Raw genomic sequence first — 15,010 nt, forward strand, 5'->3', positions numbered from 1 at the left:
CAAAGTGAACTCACTCAAATAAAATGCCCACATTTCCAACAAGCAATGCCTGTACTCTTACATACCCTTGTATACTTTTGTATAAGTCAAAAGGTATGATGCTGAGTTGAGCTCCAGTGTCAAGAATTCATTTTATACTGTAGGTGTCAATTTGCTGCTTCCATAACTCTTCTTGTTTTACAGTTACATTGTTCACAATTTGAGATATGTCAGTAATTTGTCATTATTGTATTAAATAAGCCGTTACTTGTTCCATATCCACTCAGTTTCCTTCAGCCAGTCCTGCAGGACTTTTCTTTCTGGCTTCGCATAGCAATCCGTTGGTTTAATTGAAATACTCATTTGTTGTTTGTGCAATGGATTACTAACATTGCTTAAGCTCTGTTGCCATTGTGTTCTCTCAGAACTGTTTCGCTACGAATTGTTTGATATCATGGGCTATATTTGTTATCTCTTCTGTATTTAATCATACAATGTAGGCTCCTGTATTTTTCTCTTCGCCTGCCAAAATTGTTTCTTCTCATTTTGTGCATTTTTTCATACTATGTTCTGTTGCTATTGTGAGAGGTGCTGTGATTGTTTCTCGTCTGGATCTTAGATTTTGATTCTTGCCATCAGGTCCTTTCATATTAGTTTCTGCATACACATCAGTCTACATTATATTCCACACCTGTACATTTTCTGTATGTGATGTACAGAATCTGTCGTGCGCCAGTTCTCTGCCAACAAACCAGAGCTATCGACTACCAGCAAAAGTATTTTGACATTACCATCTGGTACCATTCTCTTGTCTGTATCAGTAACTGCCTTTGATGATGCATGTGATATTTGCTTCTGGTATCTCTTTGTCCTAGTATGTAGCTGTATTTAAATCTTTTTAGAAGTACCACCTCAGATCCTCATTTCATGGGTGATACAGTTCATAACTTCCCATGAATTCCTTGTGACCAATATTTCACTAAGAACATATTTTCAAGTTTTTCACATGTACAGTAATTGTCAACAGTTTCCGTAGCCCACAAAGGTGAAACACCTTACATGTAACCACTTACAAAGCATATACATTGCATGTCTGTCCAAACATGTGGCGAAATACCATGAAATGATCACGTGTATGTCTTTCTTCCCCAGTATGAATATGTATATTCTGCTCAATGCTATTTTCCAGCAAAATGTTTATCTACCTCAATACTGCTTACAGTTAGTGTAGCTGCCTACTCCTGCTGATTCGGCATTGTTTTTCTGCTCATGCCCTTTTCTCACAGAAATAGTTGCCTTGTTTTGTTTTCTATTGACAATATTTTATGCTGGCTCTCCTGCAACTCTTTCTAGTTGATTGAGTTACAGTTGGATTACTTTTGTATCAGTGGTTATCCTTTCTACTGAATCAGACTGTGTCCTAATTTTTGAATCTGTGTTGGCCATTTATTGTTCTTTGTCATTTAGTTCCTCAATTTTTTTGACTATTGTTTCTTCAACATGGTTATCTTTCCCTTCCCAATAATTTTCAAGCAACTCCCATAATACTTCTTCTCATACTATGTATTCTGCTTTTTCCCCAGATTTGCTGTCAAGATGTGTTAAAGTTGCTTGCCCATTTCTCTTACCTAGTTCATGAATTGTTGACAGATCACTTGACATGTTGTCAACTCTCTTTACAATTTCACACTGTTTCTTTACCTTTCCAAAATTCCAGTGGATTTTTCTATTTTCTCTAAAATTTCAGTTAACCTTTCTGCTGTCTCAGAAATTTTGGACAATTGTTCCAACTGGTCAGCTGTTGCTTCCCCTACTCTATGAGCACACCTGCTTTTATAGTCATAGTATTCTGAGCTTCTTTCATTACTCCCATTGCTCTAGTGACAGCATGTAGCTTTCTAATATCTCATCAGTTTGAGTTACGTATTGGGTATCAACTGGTTCCATGCCTATTTCTTTGTTCTCATCAAATTACATTAAGTCTCCAATCACTTTATTAAAAATTAAAAAAAAACTATTTTTCACAAACACACATATTTTACCTCAGAAGGCATATATGTAGTTCAGTTCATGAAAAAAAATTAAAATATCTAACTTCCTTTTTGCAAATTCAGCATTGGTCATATTTTGTATCAGCTCTTTTCTTGGCTCAGTGATCCTTGTTCATGTTGATTTATTTTCACTGAATAAACAAAAATTTAGTTGTTAGTACAATGTAATATCAGTTTGAATAGTGGTCTGCATATGTCTAATACACTGTTTCAAAATTATGAACTCATCCTGTTCTTTTGCATCTAAAGATTGCCAATTGTTTGACATTGCCCAAACACCACTTTCATAGTATATGTCGCTTTTTCGTACTTCATATGCTCTCTAACAGGCTTTTCGAGTTAGACAGATGTAGGCAAACAGCTGACACATGGACAGTCTGGGATACAGGCCATCACTAATGGGATCATACTGCACTAGCCGGGCACAACCTTCATGCATCTAATACTTTTGTAGTCCTGCCTTCCTCAGTTGGGTTTAGTATTACTGTATATTGATAATTTTTACTTTTGAACCATGTAACTACATTGGCACAAAAGTCAAAATCAATTGCAGAAAGATATTGGCTACTAAATGAAATTAAGATGCTGTATTAAAAAAAAAAAAAATTACCTAAATATGGTACACTAAGAGACTCATCTAGAATTGGCACAGAACATAGGAAACCCCACACTTCTCATGGCACTAATAGAAAAAACTGAACACAACACAAACACAGCAGTGAAACATTTACAAAACAAACAGAGACAGAAAATAATGAAACTAACAATAAAAAAGACATAAAAATACTTTGGTGTTTTAAATGTGAAACCACGAGAACATCAACACACATTCCACCCATATTTAGTTAATCTAACAGAGAGAACTGCATGTAAAAGAAAAAAAAGCTCTTGGAAAAAGTGTTGAAATGTGCACCAACAGCAAGTTAAACAACCAATACATAGAAAATCTCATAGCAGAAACCGAACACATCCTTACATGTGAAGAACAAAAAAATAATTGTGAAATAAACATAGGACTGACAAGAAGATTAGTAAAAAAAAAAAAAGAAATAAAAGGCATAATGAAACAAACCCAGCAGACATATAATACGAACAACTAAACAGAGGCAGTCACCGTAAAAACATTAAAACAAATGTTAATAAACAGGAACACATTAATAACAAGAGCAGATGAGAGAAATGTAACAGTACTTAAGGACAAAGAGCAGTACATCACAAAAACAAAGGAATACATAAATACCAACACCTTACAAAAACTGAAGTTAGATCCAACTACATGATTCCAGGCAAACCTGAAATGAACAGTGAAAAACATTGAAAACACACTTTCAGACAAACAGAAATACTCCATAACACAGAAAAACCCACAAGTACCAACACACTTTGCAGCCAACCAAAGATACATAAAGATGATGCACTAATGAGAGGCGTTATTAACTTCAGGAAAGCCCCAACGTACCACATAGCCAAACATCTCCAAAAGTTAATTACAAAACACTGTAAAACAGAAAACAACATAACAGTGATACACACAGGAAACCTATATAACACATCCAGAACATACAGATACCACACACAGCATCATTAATTTCATTCAACATATAAAATATGTATACTTCCATCCCTATCACAGAAACAATAGAAATCATAAGACAAAATCTCTCATCCCACAGCAACCTCACCACAGAAGCAATAACAGAAAAATTGTGTATGCTCAGACTGACAACTGAACAAAACTACTTTGTTTGAGAGTGAATATTACCTACAAAGTGATGGACAGCCCTTGGGATCCCCAATATCAGGCACATTAGGAAACATTTTTATCAGTCACCTAGAAAATGAGATATTTGAAAAAATAACCACTAATGGAAGATTTATAATAATGTATTGGTACAGATAAGTGGATGACATATGTCTGGTAGATGAGCCAAATGAAAAAATAAATGAACTTCACCCGGAAATCAACGAAGCATATCAGAATATAAAATTCACACTTGAAAAAGAAAATCAAATAAATTTTCTAGACATAACAGTAATAAAAGAAAATGGCAAACATATATTTAACATCATTAGAAAACCAACAGCCTCAGACACAATAATATATTGCACATCTAATCATCCCCACAACCAGAAGCTTGCAGCACTAAGGCATATACCATATAGATTAAACAGCATCCCAATCAACAAGAGAAATTATGAAAAAGAAATAAGTATAATCATACAAATAGCTAGGAATACACATGCAGTACACGAATTCAATCAAAAAATAAAAATACAAATGCAAAACAAACACAACACTTTCAGAATACAAGATGTCACGAGCTGCACAGAGAAGAAGCAGATGATACACTATGACTTACACACACACACACACACACACACACACACACACACACACACACACACACAAACTAACACACAGAGTGGCAAACATACTAAAGAGACAGGGCATCCAAATAGCATATAATACTGTGCAAACCCTCCACTCTCACTTAAGCCAACCAGCTACCAAGAGGGATAAATTCCAGGGATCAGGAATATATAAACTTGAATGTCAAATTTGTGAAGCATTATACATAGACATGATTTTAAAACACAGTACAAAGAATATATCAGGTGTTGGAAGTACAAAACAAACCATTCTACGTTTGCAGAACATTTAAAGCACTTAAAACACCGTAATCACCGTCGTACAAACATGGAACAAGAATAAACAACCATGACAAATAAACCTTACACAAATGTAAGGAAACTTACAGATCCAGGAAGCCATCACTGAAAACAAAAATGTGATAAATGAGCGCACACACATCGGTACCGGCTCCCTACTGCACTTAATGAAAGAAATGATAAAATAAGTCATCCTCCTTGGAGATGCAGCCAAAAAAAGTAGCAGTAATAAAAAGCTCACCAAAACAAATACTATTTCCCAGACATGCAAGGATTCATAAACAAACAGATCACAGATCTTTCAAAAATTACACTCAAAAGTTGGCAATAACATCAGACAGTTGGCTAAACATACCAAAACATTGCATCAAAACAAGTGTTCAGTTCCTAGTGCTGTGAAATGTGGAAAACAAAAACCCCAACTGGCAATTATGAGAAGAGGAACAGCACCAAAAATGGAACAGGAACATAACATGTGGAAAATCGTCCACACAACCTGTAAGTAGAATTTAAAATATTACTACGTCATAGAAAAAACCAGCCACCAAAACTGTTTATAACCAAAAGGTACTGTGCCCCAAAATGTAAACTAAATGGTAAAAATGTGTACATATTCCAGGCCACTGAAGATACCTTGCTGAGAATAAAGGCGAAACGTGTATAGCACAAAAATTGTTTCATTTAGTTGTAGTTAGTGTCCAAAAGTAAAAATTAGCAGTATACTGTAATTCATGCATCTGTTTGGTAGACAGCTTCTGCTGTGCATTGGGGTTGCCCTTGAAGCTCGAACAGCATTTTCCTGTTGTACCCTCCATACGGGGTGTTGAATCTTTGTAGAAATGGTCTCAGGTTAATCCACAGGAGGGACACATTTACAATCAAACTTGATGCACTGCTATTGTCACAGCAGATTAGACATGCTGGCCAGATGCATGCAGACAGGATAGTCAAACAGATCTAACGTCACAGAACACATGCTATAATCATCTGGTAAGTGAGAATATGTTAGGGGCCTCTGGATGTACCCTTGCCCAATGGGGCTGTGTTGCAGTATCCAGCTCTAAAAGATGTACTACAAGAATGATCAGGTTGTAAAAAAATTGAGGACTATTTTTATATAGGTACATAGGACTATATGTTTATATATGTAAATACAGTGTATATGGGACTGTATGTTTAAACTTACCTTACTTATTTTTTATCAAGACAATTATTTTACACCATACTAAAATTTACTGTGCAGTGCATAATTAAATACTGCAAGAATTCTTGAAGCATTCAAGTGTGTTGAACATAATATTATTTCAAAAGCATTATTGCACTACTAATCTCTATGGCACAACTCAGCGTGTTTATTGCATTCACTTGTGATATTACCAGCGTTGACATAATTTGAACATTACATGAAACATGGGAGGAAGTGCTCGCACACATGTACAGCTCGTAACCAGAAAATAGAAATTATTTTTACTTTTGCTCTAAAAAGCTGGGTTCACTACCTGTTCCAAATAAACTATTCTGCTTCTGTGAAACTTTGCTTGTTCAATAACTCAGTTCAGTTTTTCGTCAGCAGATTAACTAAACATATTTGTATGGATAAGACTAAACTATATATATATATAAAATATGTCTGCTTGTGTCTGTATATGTGTGGATGGATATGTGTGTGTGTGTGTGTGTGTGTGTGCGAGTGTATACCCGTCCTTTTTTCCCCCTAAGGTAAGTCTTTCCGCTCCCAGGATTGAAATGACTCCTTACCCTCTCCCTTAAAACCCACATCCTTTCATCTTTCCCTCTCCTTCCCTCTTTCCTGATGAGGCAACAGTTTGTTGCGAAAGCTAGAATTTTGTATGTATGTTTGTGTGTCTATCGACCTGCCAGCATTTTCATTTGGAAGTCACATCATATATACAAAAGAATTTTGTGTGTGTTTGTTTGTGTGTCTATCGACCTGCCAGCGCTTTCGTTCGGTAAGTCACATCATCTTTGTTTTTAGATATATTTTTCCCACGTGGAATGTTTCCCTCTCATATATTCCACGTGGGAAAAATATATGTAAAAACAAAGAGTTTTGTCTTTAAATATGTCTGCTTGTGTCTGTATATGTGTGGATGGATATATGTGTGTGTGTGTGTGTGTGTGTGTGTGTGTGTGTGTGTGTGTGTGTGTGTGCGCGCGCACACACACATATCCATCCACACATATACAGACACAAGCAGACATATTTAAAGACAAAACTCTTTGTTTTTAGATATATTTTTCCCACGTGGAATATATATATATATATATATATATATATATATATATATATATATATATAGAGAGAGAGAGAGAGAGAGAGAGAGAGAGAGAGACATTCCACGTGGGAAAAATATATCTAAAAACAAAGATGATGTGACTTACCGAACAAAAGCGCTGGCAGGTCGATAGACACACAAACAAACACACACAAAATTCTTTTGTGTGTGCGCGCGCGAGTGTATACCCGTCCTTTTCCCCCCCCTAAGGTAAGTCTTTCCGCTCCCGGGATTGGAATGACTCCTTACCCTCTCCCTTAAAACCCACATACTTTCGTCTTTCCCTCTCCTTTCCTCTTTCCTGATGAGGCAACAGTTTGTTGCGAAAGCTTGAATTTTGTGTGTATGTTTGTGTTTGTTTGTGTGTCTATCGACCTGCGAGCACTTTCGTTTGGTAAGTCACATCATCTGTGCATATATATAATTAGATCCATCCTTCATGAAATCCTCCCCATTCCACCAAGAGTGTCTTTCCGCCGTCCACCTAACCTTCGTAACCTGTTAGTTCATCCCTATGAAATCCACAAACCACCTTCCCTACCCTCTGGCTCCTATCCTTGTAACTGCCCCCAGTGTAAAACCTGTCCCATGCACCCTCCCACCACCACCTACTCCAGCCCTGTAACCCGGAAGGTGTACACGATCAAAGGCAGAGCCACATGTGAAAGCACCCACGTGATTTACCAACTGACCTGCCTACACTGTGATGCATTCTATGTGGGAATGACCAGCAACAAACTGTCCATTCGCATGAATGGACACAGGCAGACAGTGTTTGTTGGTAATGAGGATCACCCTGTGGCTAAACATGCCTTGGTGCACGGCCAGCACATCTTGGCACAGTGTTACACCGTCCGGGTTATCTGGATACTTCCCACCAACACCAACCTATCCGAACTCCGGAGATGGGAATTGCTCTTCAATATATCCTCTCTTCCCGTTACCCACCAGGCCTCAATCTCTGCTAATTTCAAGTTGCCGCCACTCATACCTCACCTGTCATTCAACATCATCTTTGCCTCTTCACTTCCGCCTCGACTGACATCTCTGTCCAAACTCTTTGACTTTAAATATGTGTGTGTGTGTGTGTGTGTGTGTGTGTGTGTGTGTGTGTGTGTGTGTGTGTGTGTGTGTGTGCGTGCGTGCGTGCGTGCGCGCGCGCGCGCGCGCGCGCGCGCGCGTGTATACCTGTCCTTTTTTCCCCCCTAAGGTAAGTCTTTCCCCTCCCGGGATTGGAATGACTCCTTACCCTCTCCCTTAAAACCCACATCCTTTCGTCTTTCCCTTTCCTTACCCTCTTTCCTGATGAGGCAACAGTTTGTTGCGATAGCTTGAATTTTGTGTGTATGTTTGTGTTTGTTTGTGTGTCTCTCGACCTGCCAGCGCTTTCGTTCGGTAAGTCACATCATCTGGCTTTGGAAGCAATTTCTAATAATGTGTCAAATTCTCTTTCTTTTTTAGCACGACTTTTTCCTGTCAGGCCCTGAGGTCCAGCAGCAGCACCAGCACCACCAACAACACCAAATGGGCTTAAACACAACAAGAAACACATTTTTGTTGAATACAGGTGTCATGGAAGGCCTCCCAATCTTATCGCCACCTACTGGGTCTAAGGTTCCACATCCTGAATAATGCACTTGTAAGCAGTAAATTGTTCTTGCCATTTGTGATTGTATTACTTTTGAACTGTTGTAACTTATCATCATCCTGATAGTCTTCCTTCACACAAGATGAATGTGTTTCTGTGTGGCAAAAGCAACTGCCTACACAGTGAGTATTTGCCAGTATCTTACAAACTGAGCATTTAGATTTGAGGAGGTATAATTGAATCAATTAAAAATGTTTGACACGTTTGTTTCCCAATGTTGTTTTACCTTCTCAAGTAATCTTTTTGAAGATTTACAAGTGGTGACACCACTTTCCCAATTATGTAAAATTAAGTGAATCCATTTGAGGTAAATTTTTTATTATACACTGAGCATATCTTATTCAATAAAGTTAAGAGATTCCATTTCTTGCAGTGCTAACATTCAAAAGGTGAAATTTTAGTACTGCCAGTAAGAACATATAAAAGTAAACAGCACTATCGTAGCTTTCGGAGCTAGTAGTTAATTCCTTGGGGAGGAGAGGTGAATAGCTTGGGGAAGGTTACAAATGAAGGGCAGATCACTCACCCTTAGGGTGACAGGCGCCCACTTGTCGCAAGAGTGAGAGCAGATAGTGCCTGTCAGCAATATTAACTAGTTAGTTAGTTTCATGTTGAATGGATCATTTGTATGATTAATTGTAATGATATGGAACAAGTTATTTCATGTTCATATAACATTTTTCATATCTACATATGGCTGCATACTGACCATTTACAGGGATGGTTTTTTAAGCAAAAATTGGCACAGAGACGCATGCGCATTGACGGCCGTTGCAAGTGTGTCCTCTATTGAAATTCATGCCCTCTGCAAATGCTATCTCACTGGGGCCAAATTTTTTTACTCTAAAGCTATATATTTTGCTATAAAGCAGACACAATGAACTAGCAGTCTCCAGTGACACACTCACCTGAAGGTGGTTGAACGGTTGCCAGCCGAAATGTCGTGACAAGAAATCGACATGACACGGCTGCAATCCTGAAACCTCTTAGAATGTTCAATACACTGGGAAAACTTCTTGAATCGCATCAGTTATGAGTTAGTGATTCCTACCCATCAGCTTTCAAACATTGCACAAACAGGAATTCCTCTATGAAGCAGGAGGTTGTCAAAGAGAAACTTTTTCTGTTTGTTGTCAGATTTAACTTCACTGAGTTAGTGATCAAAATTTTGATGGCAGCAATGTGCACCACTTCTTCCTTTGAACTGCAATGGAGTACTTAAAACAAATTTCATAAGGGAATAAATATGCTATAAAGCAGTAATCAAAATGCCTAACTCCTTAAAGAAATGGCTATAAGATGATCTTGGCTGAGCATCACATGTTATTACAGCATGATTTTAAGCAATGAAGATTTTCTTTCTTCAAGATAAGATACTCTAGAACAGTGTTCCATATAACATTGTTCAGTGAAAATATGCAAAATATGTCAACTTACTGATCTGTTCCTCCTAACATTTGCAGTGATTGTAAGTGCAAATGTGAATGAACTAAGGTGTTATAGGAGATCCAAAATGTGCCTCTCCCTTTTTTCCAGTTTCAATTCTCGTCAGTATGTACACTTAAAAATATTGAAGTTTTCACATTATTCATTATTTCTTCGCCATATGTTACATTGCGAAAAGAGCTAACTCTGCTTGTTCTATGAGAAAGTATGTGATGTTATTTCAGTAACTACAAAACTGAGTAAAATTTACAAAGAACTTGGTTGTATGAGCCCATTTACGTTGTGTTGTAGCACACTTCTGGCCAGAAAGCATACACTGATGAGGTTTGGAGCGGTGTCATAAAGCTGATGTATCCTCTGCTGAGGAAAACTGGCACACTACTGTTGTAATGGACCTCAATCTCTTGAGTCCTGGATACTGACACTGGGATGGGGTTGACACAAGAGTTGGTTCCACCCCTGTTTTACCTGGGACATATTTGGTGGTCTTACTGGCCACAAGACCACACCAAGAGCACATTGATAGTTCCTAGACAGATGTACATCTACATCAACGTGGATACTCCGCAAATCACACTTAGGTGCCTGGTAGAGGTTTCATTGAACCACCTTCACAATAATTCTGTATTATTCCACTCCCAAACAGTGCATGGAAAAAATAAACACCTATATCTTTCTATGTGAGCTCCAATTTCCCTAATTTTATCATGTGATCATTTCTCCTTATTTAGGTCAGTGTCAACAAAATATTTTGCATTCGGAGGAGAAAGTTGGTAATTGAAATTTTGTGAGAAGGCTCCACCGCAACGTAAAATGCCTTTGTTTTGATGATGTCCATTCCAGATCCTGTATCATATTTTGTGATAATGCAAAACGTGCTCCTCTTCTTTTAACTCGTTATTCCTATATGGTAAGGGTCCCAGATAGTGCAGTAGTACTCTACATCTACATTTATACTCCGCAAGCCACCCAATGGTGTGTGGCAGAGGGCACTTTACGTGCCACTGTCATTACCTCCCTTTTCTGTTCCAGTCGTGTTTGGTTCGCGGGAAGAACGACTGTCTGAAAGCCTCCGTGCCCGCTCGAATCTCTCTAATTTTACATTTGTGATCTCCTCAGGAGGTATAAGTAGGGGGAAGCAATATATTCGATACCTCATCCAGAAACGCACCCTCTTGAAACCTGGCGAGCAAGCTACACCGCGATGCAGAGCGCCTCTCTTGCAGAGTCTGCCACTTGAGTTTATTAAACATCTCTGTAACGCTATGACGGTTACCAAATAACCATGCGACGAAACGCGCCACTCTTCTTTGGATCTTCTCTATCTCCTCCGTCAACCCGATCTGGTACGGATCCCACACTGATGAGCAATACTCAAGTATAGGTCGAACAAGTGTTTTGTAAGCCACCTCCTTTGTTGATGGACTACATTTTCTAAGGACTCTCCCAATGAATCTCAACCTGGTACCCACCTTACCAACAATCAATTTTATATGATCATTCCACTTCAAATCGTTCCACACGCATACTCCCAGATATTTTACAGAAGGAACTGCTACCAGTGTTTGTTCCGCTATCATATAATCATACAATAAAGGATCCTTCTTTCTATGTATTCACAATACATTACATTTGTCTATGTTAAGGGTCAGTTGCCACTCCCTGCACCAAGTGCCTATCCGCTGCAGATCTTCCTGCATTTCTCTACAATTTTCTAATGATGCAACTTCTTTGTATACTACAGCATCATCCCCGAAAAGCCGCATGGAACTTCCGACACTATCTACTAGGTCATTTATATATATATTGTGAAAAGCAATGGTCCCATCACACTCCCCTGTGGCACGCCTGAGGTTACTTTAACATCTGTAGACGTCTCTCCATTGATAACAACTTGCTGTGTTCTGTTTGCTAAAAACTCTTCAATCCAGCCACACAGCTGGTCTGATATTCCGTAGCCTCTTACTTTGTTTATCAGGCGACAGTGCGGAACTGTATCGAACGCCTTCCGGAAGTCAAGGAAAATAGCATCTACCTGGGAGCCTGTATCTAATATTTTCTGGGTCTCATGAACAAATAAAGCGAGTTGGGTCTCACACGATCGCTGTTTCTGGAATCCATGTTGATCCCTACAGAGTAGATTCTGGGTTTCTAAAAACGACATGATACTCGAGCAAAAAACATTGTTCTAAAATTCTACAACAGATCGACGTCAGAGATATAGGTCTATAGTTTTGCACATCTGCTCGACGACCCTTCTTGAAGACTGGGACTACCTGTGCTCTTTTCCAATCATTTGGAACCTTCCGTTCCTCTAGAGACTTGCGGTACACGGCTGTTAGAAGGGGGGCAAGTTCTTTCGCGTACTGTGTAGAATCGAATTGGTATCCTGTCAGGTCCAGTGGACTTTCCTCTGTTGAGTGATTCCAGTTGCTTTTCTATTCCTTGGACACTTATTTCGATGTCAGCCATTTTTTCGTTTGTGCGAGGATTTAGAGAAGGAACTGCAGTGCGGTCTTCCTCTGTGAAACAGCTTTGGAAAACGGTGTTTAGTATTTCAGCTCTACGCGTGTCATTCTGTTTCAATGCCATCATCATCCCGGGGTGTCTGGCTGTTTCGAGCCACTTACTGATTTAACGTCAGACCAGAACTTCCTAGGATTTTCTGTCAAGTCGGTACATAGAATTTTACTTTCGAATTAACTGAACGCTTCACGCATAGCCCTCCTTACGCTAACTTTGACATCGCTTAGCTTCTGTTTGTCTGAGAGGTTTTGGCTGCGTTTAAACTTGGAGTGAAGCACTCTTTGCTTTCGCAGTAGTTTCCTAACTTTGTTGTTGAACCACGGTGGGTTTTTCCCGTCTGTCACAGTTTTACTCGGCACGTACCTGTCTAAAACGCATTTTACGATTGCCTTGAACTTTTTCCATAAACACTCAACATTGTCAGTGTCGGAACAGAAATTTTCGTTTTGATGTTTTAGGTAGTCTGAAATCTGCCTTCTATTACTCTTGCTAAACAGATAAACCTTCCTCCCTTTTTTTACATTCGTATTAACTTCCATATTCAGGGATGCTGCAACGGCCTTAACCTAGCTCGGTTGTTGAGTGTAACCTCCACCCATAATAATTCACAGGAACTATCCACTTCTACTTTACTACAGGATAAACTACTACTAACAGCGACAAACACGCCACCACCGGTTGCATGCAATCTATGCTTTCTAAACACCGTCTGTGCCTTTGTAAAAATTTCGGCGGAATTTATCTCTGGCTTCAGCCAGCTTTCTGTACCTATAACGATTTCAGCTTCGGTGCTTTCTATCAGCGCTTAGTGTAGGTAGGCTCTTTAGTAGATCTGTTACATATTCTAAGTATTGTGGCAATATAACGCAGTCTTTGGTCTGCCTTCTGAACAACATTTTCTATTGCCAATAAAATTTTTCCGGTTTTGTGACCAAATTGTCAGTACCGGTCCATAAAACTACTGACTTTTCAATCACTGTTGCAAGTGACCTCCTTCAGGGTGTTTTTCTATACTGCTGAAAGAGAAAACTTTGTTTCTTATATACCTGCAGATATGGCTGTTACCTAATTCTTATAGGCCGTTAAGGATGAATGTGAGTGATGTTTGAATTATTTATTGGTGTTTTTGTTACTTCTTTTCATTGATGGAAACCTGAATTAGATAAGACAAATCTGCGGGTATATAAGAAACAAAGTTTTCTCTTTCCACAGTAAACAGAAACACCCTGAAGGAGGTCACTTGCAACAGTGACCGAAACATTGTTAATTTTACATATTGACAATGTGGTCACAAACATGGAAAAATTTTGCTTACTGTGACAATGACTGTGGATGCCTACGTTTATATTTAACATTTCCTATGTTTCTTTCCAATTTAAATTGTTCGTAATTGTAGTTCTTAGGTATTTAATTGAATTTATGGCCTTTAGATTAGACTGATTTATTGTGTAACCAAATTTTAATGGATTCCTTTTAGCACTCATGTGGATGACCTCACAATTTGCATTATTTATGGTCAATTTCCAATTTTTGCACAATTCAGATATCTTTTCTAAATTGTTTTGCAATTTGTTTTGATCCTCTGATGAGTTTAGTAGCCGATAAATAACAGCACCATCTGCAGACAACCTAAGATGGTTGCTCAGAGTGTCTCTTAAATCGTTTATATAGATAAGAAAGAGCAGAGTGCGTATTTCGCTACCCTGGGGAACACCAGAAATCACGTTTTACTCAATGACTTTCCCTCAATTACTGCAAGCTGAGACCCCTCTGGCAGGAAATCACGAATCCATAAGCACACAATTTTACTACAACCCATTTGTGTGGTACACTGTCAAAAGCCTTTTTGAACAAGCTTTGTCCTGTTAAAAAATTGCACCCAGATAGTGTCACGTGAGAGGTAACACAGCCAGAATGTCTGTTTCCTCACTCACTACCAGTCATCAAGTGAAGTCCTACTCGATGTCTTCCCATTTCCCATACCATAATGTCTGGCGTAACTTCACAAAATCTCTCCAAAATGCTGGAAAAAATGGTACGTCTTGTCAGGTCACCGCCCTACACACCAATGATAGTCATCTGTGGAATGTGACACTGTATATCAGCGGTCCTGCTTCCCCATCACAGCATCATTCCAGATGCCAATTGTTTGTGTTGTGCAGCTTGCACATGGAACGGTAATCCCTTAACCTGACCAATGGTGTGGGGTGACACAAAATGTTGCAGGGAGTCCATTATTAGTCTCAGATAGCAAGCTTAGGTGTGAAGGGGCTACACACAATGAGGCTCCTTTCAAACTGTCACCTGCTGATAATGCTATCCCAAATGAGTATGTGGCGTCTCTGTCCTTCAAAGTGATCACACAATATCTGACATTGTTCATGCTTCATATA

At 38.8% G+C, this 15,010-nt stretch overlaps 1 protein-coding gene across 2 annotated transcripts in view; it reads left to right on the forward strand.

Annotated features, from left to right (window-relative positions):
• LOC126236190 (Golgi-specific brefeldin A-resistance guanine nucleotide exchange factor 1) overlaps window positions 1–15,010 on the forward strand; it is a 321,970-nt gene that overhangs the window by 296,533 nt on the left and 10,427 nt on the right. For both annotated transcript variants that reach the window (XM_049945293.1, XM_049945291.1), the window contains exon 33: window positions 8,459–8,636. In XM_049945293.1, the coding sequence (XP_049801250.1) occupies window positions 8,459–8,629 (171 nt within the window). In that variant the 3' untranslated portion in view covers window positions 8,630–8,636. The remainder of the gene's footprint in view (window positions 1–8,458; window positions 8,637–15,010) is intronic.

The sequence above is a fragment of the Schistocerca nitens genome, chromosome 2 (assembly GCF_023898315.1).
Source record: "Schistocerca nitens isolate TAMUIC-IGC-003100 chromosome 2, iqSchNite1.1, whole genome shotgun sequence".
NCBI classification, from domain to species: domain Eukaryota; kingdom Metazoa; phylum Arthropoda; class Insecta; order Orthoptera; family Acrididae; genus Schistocerca; species Schistocerca nitens.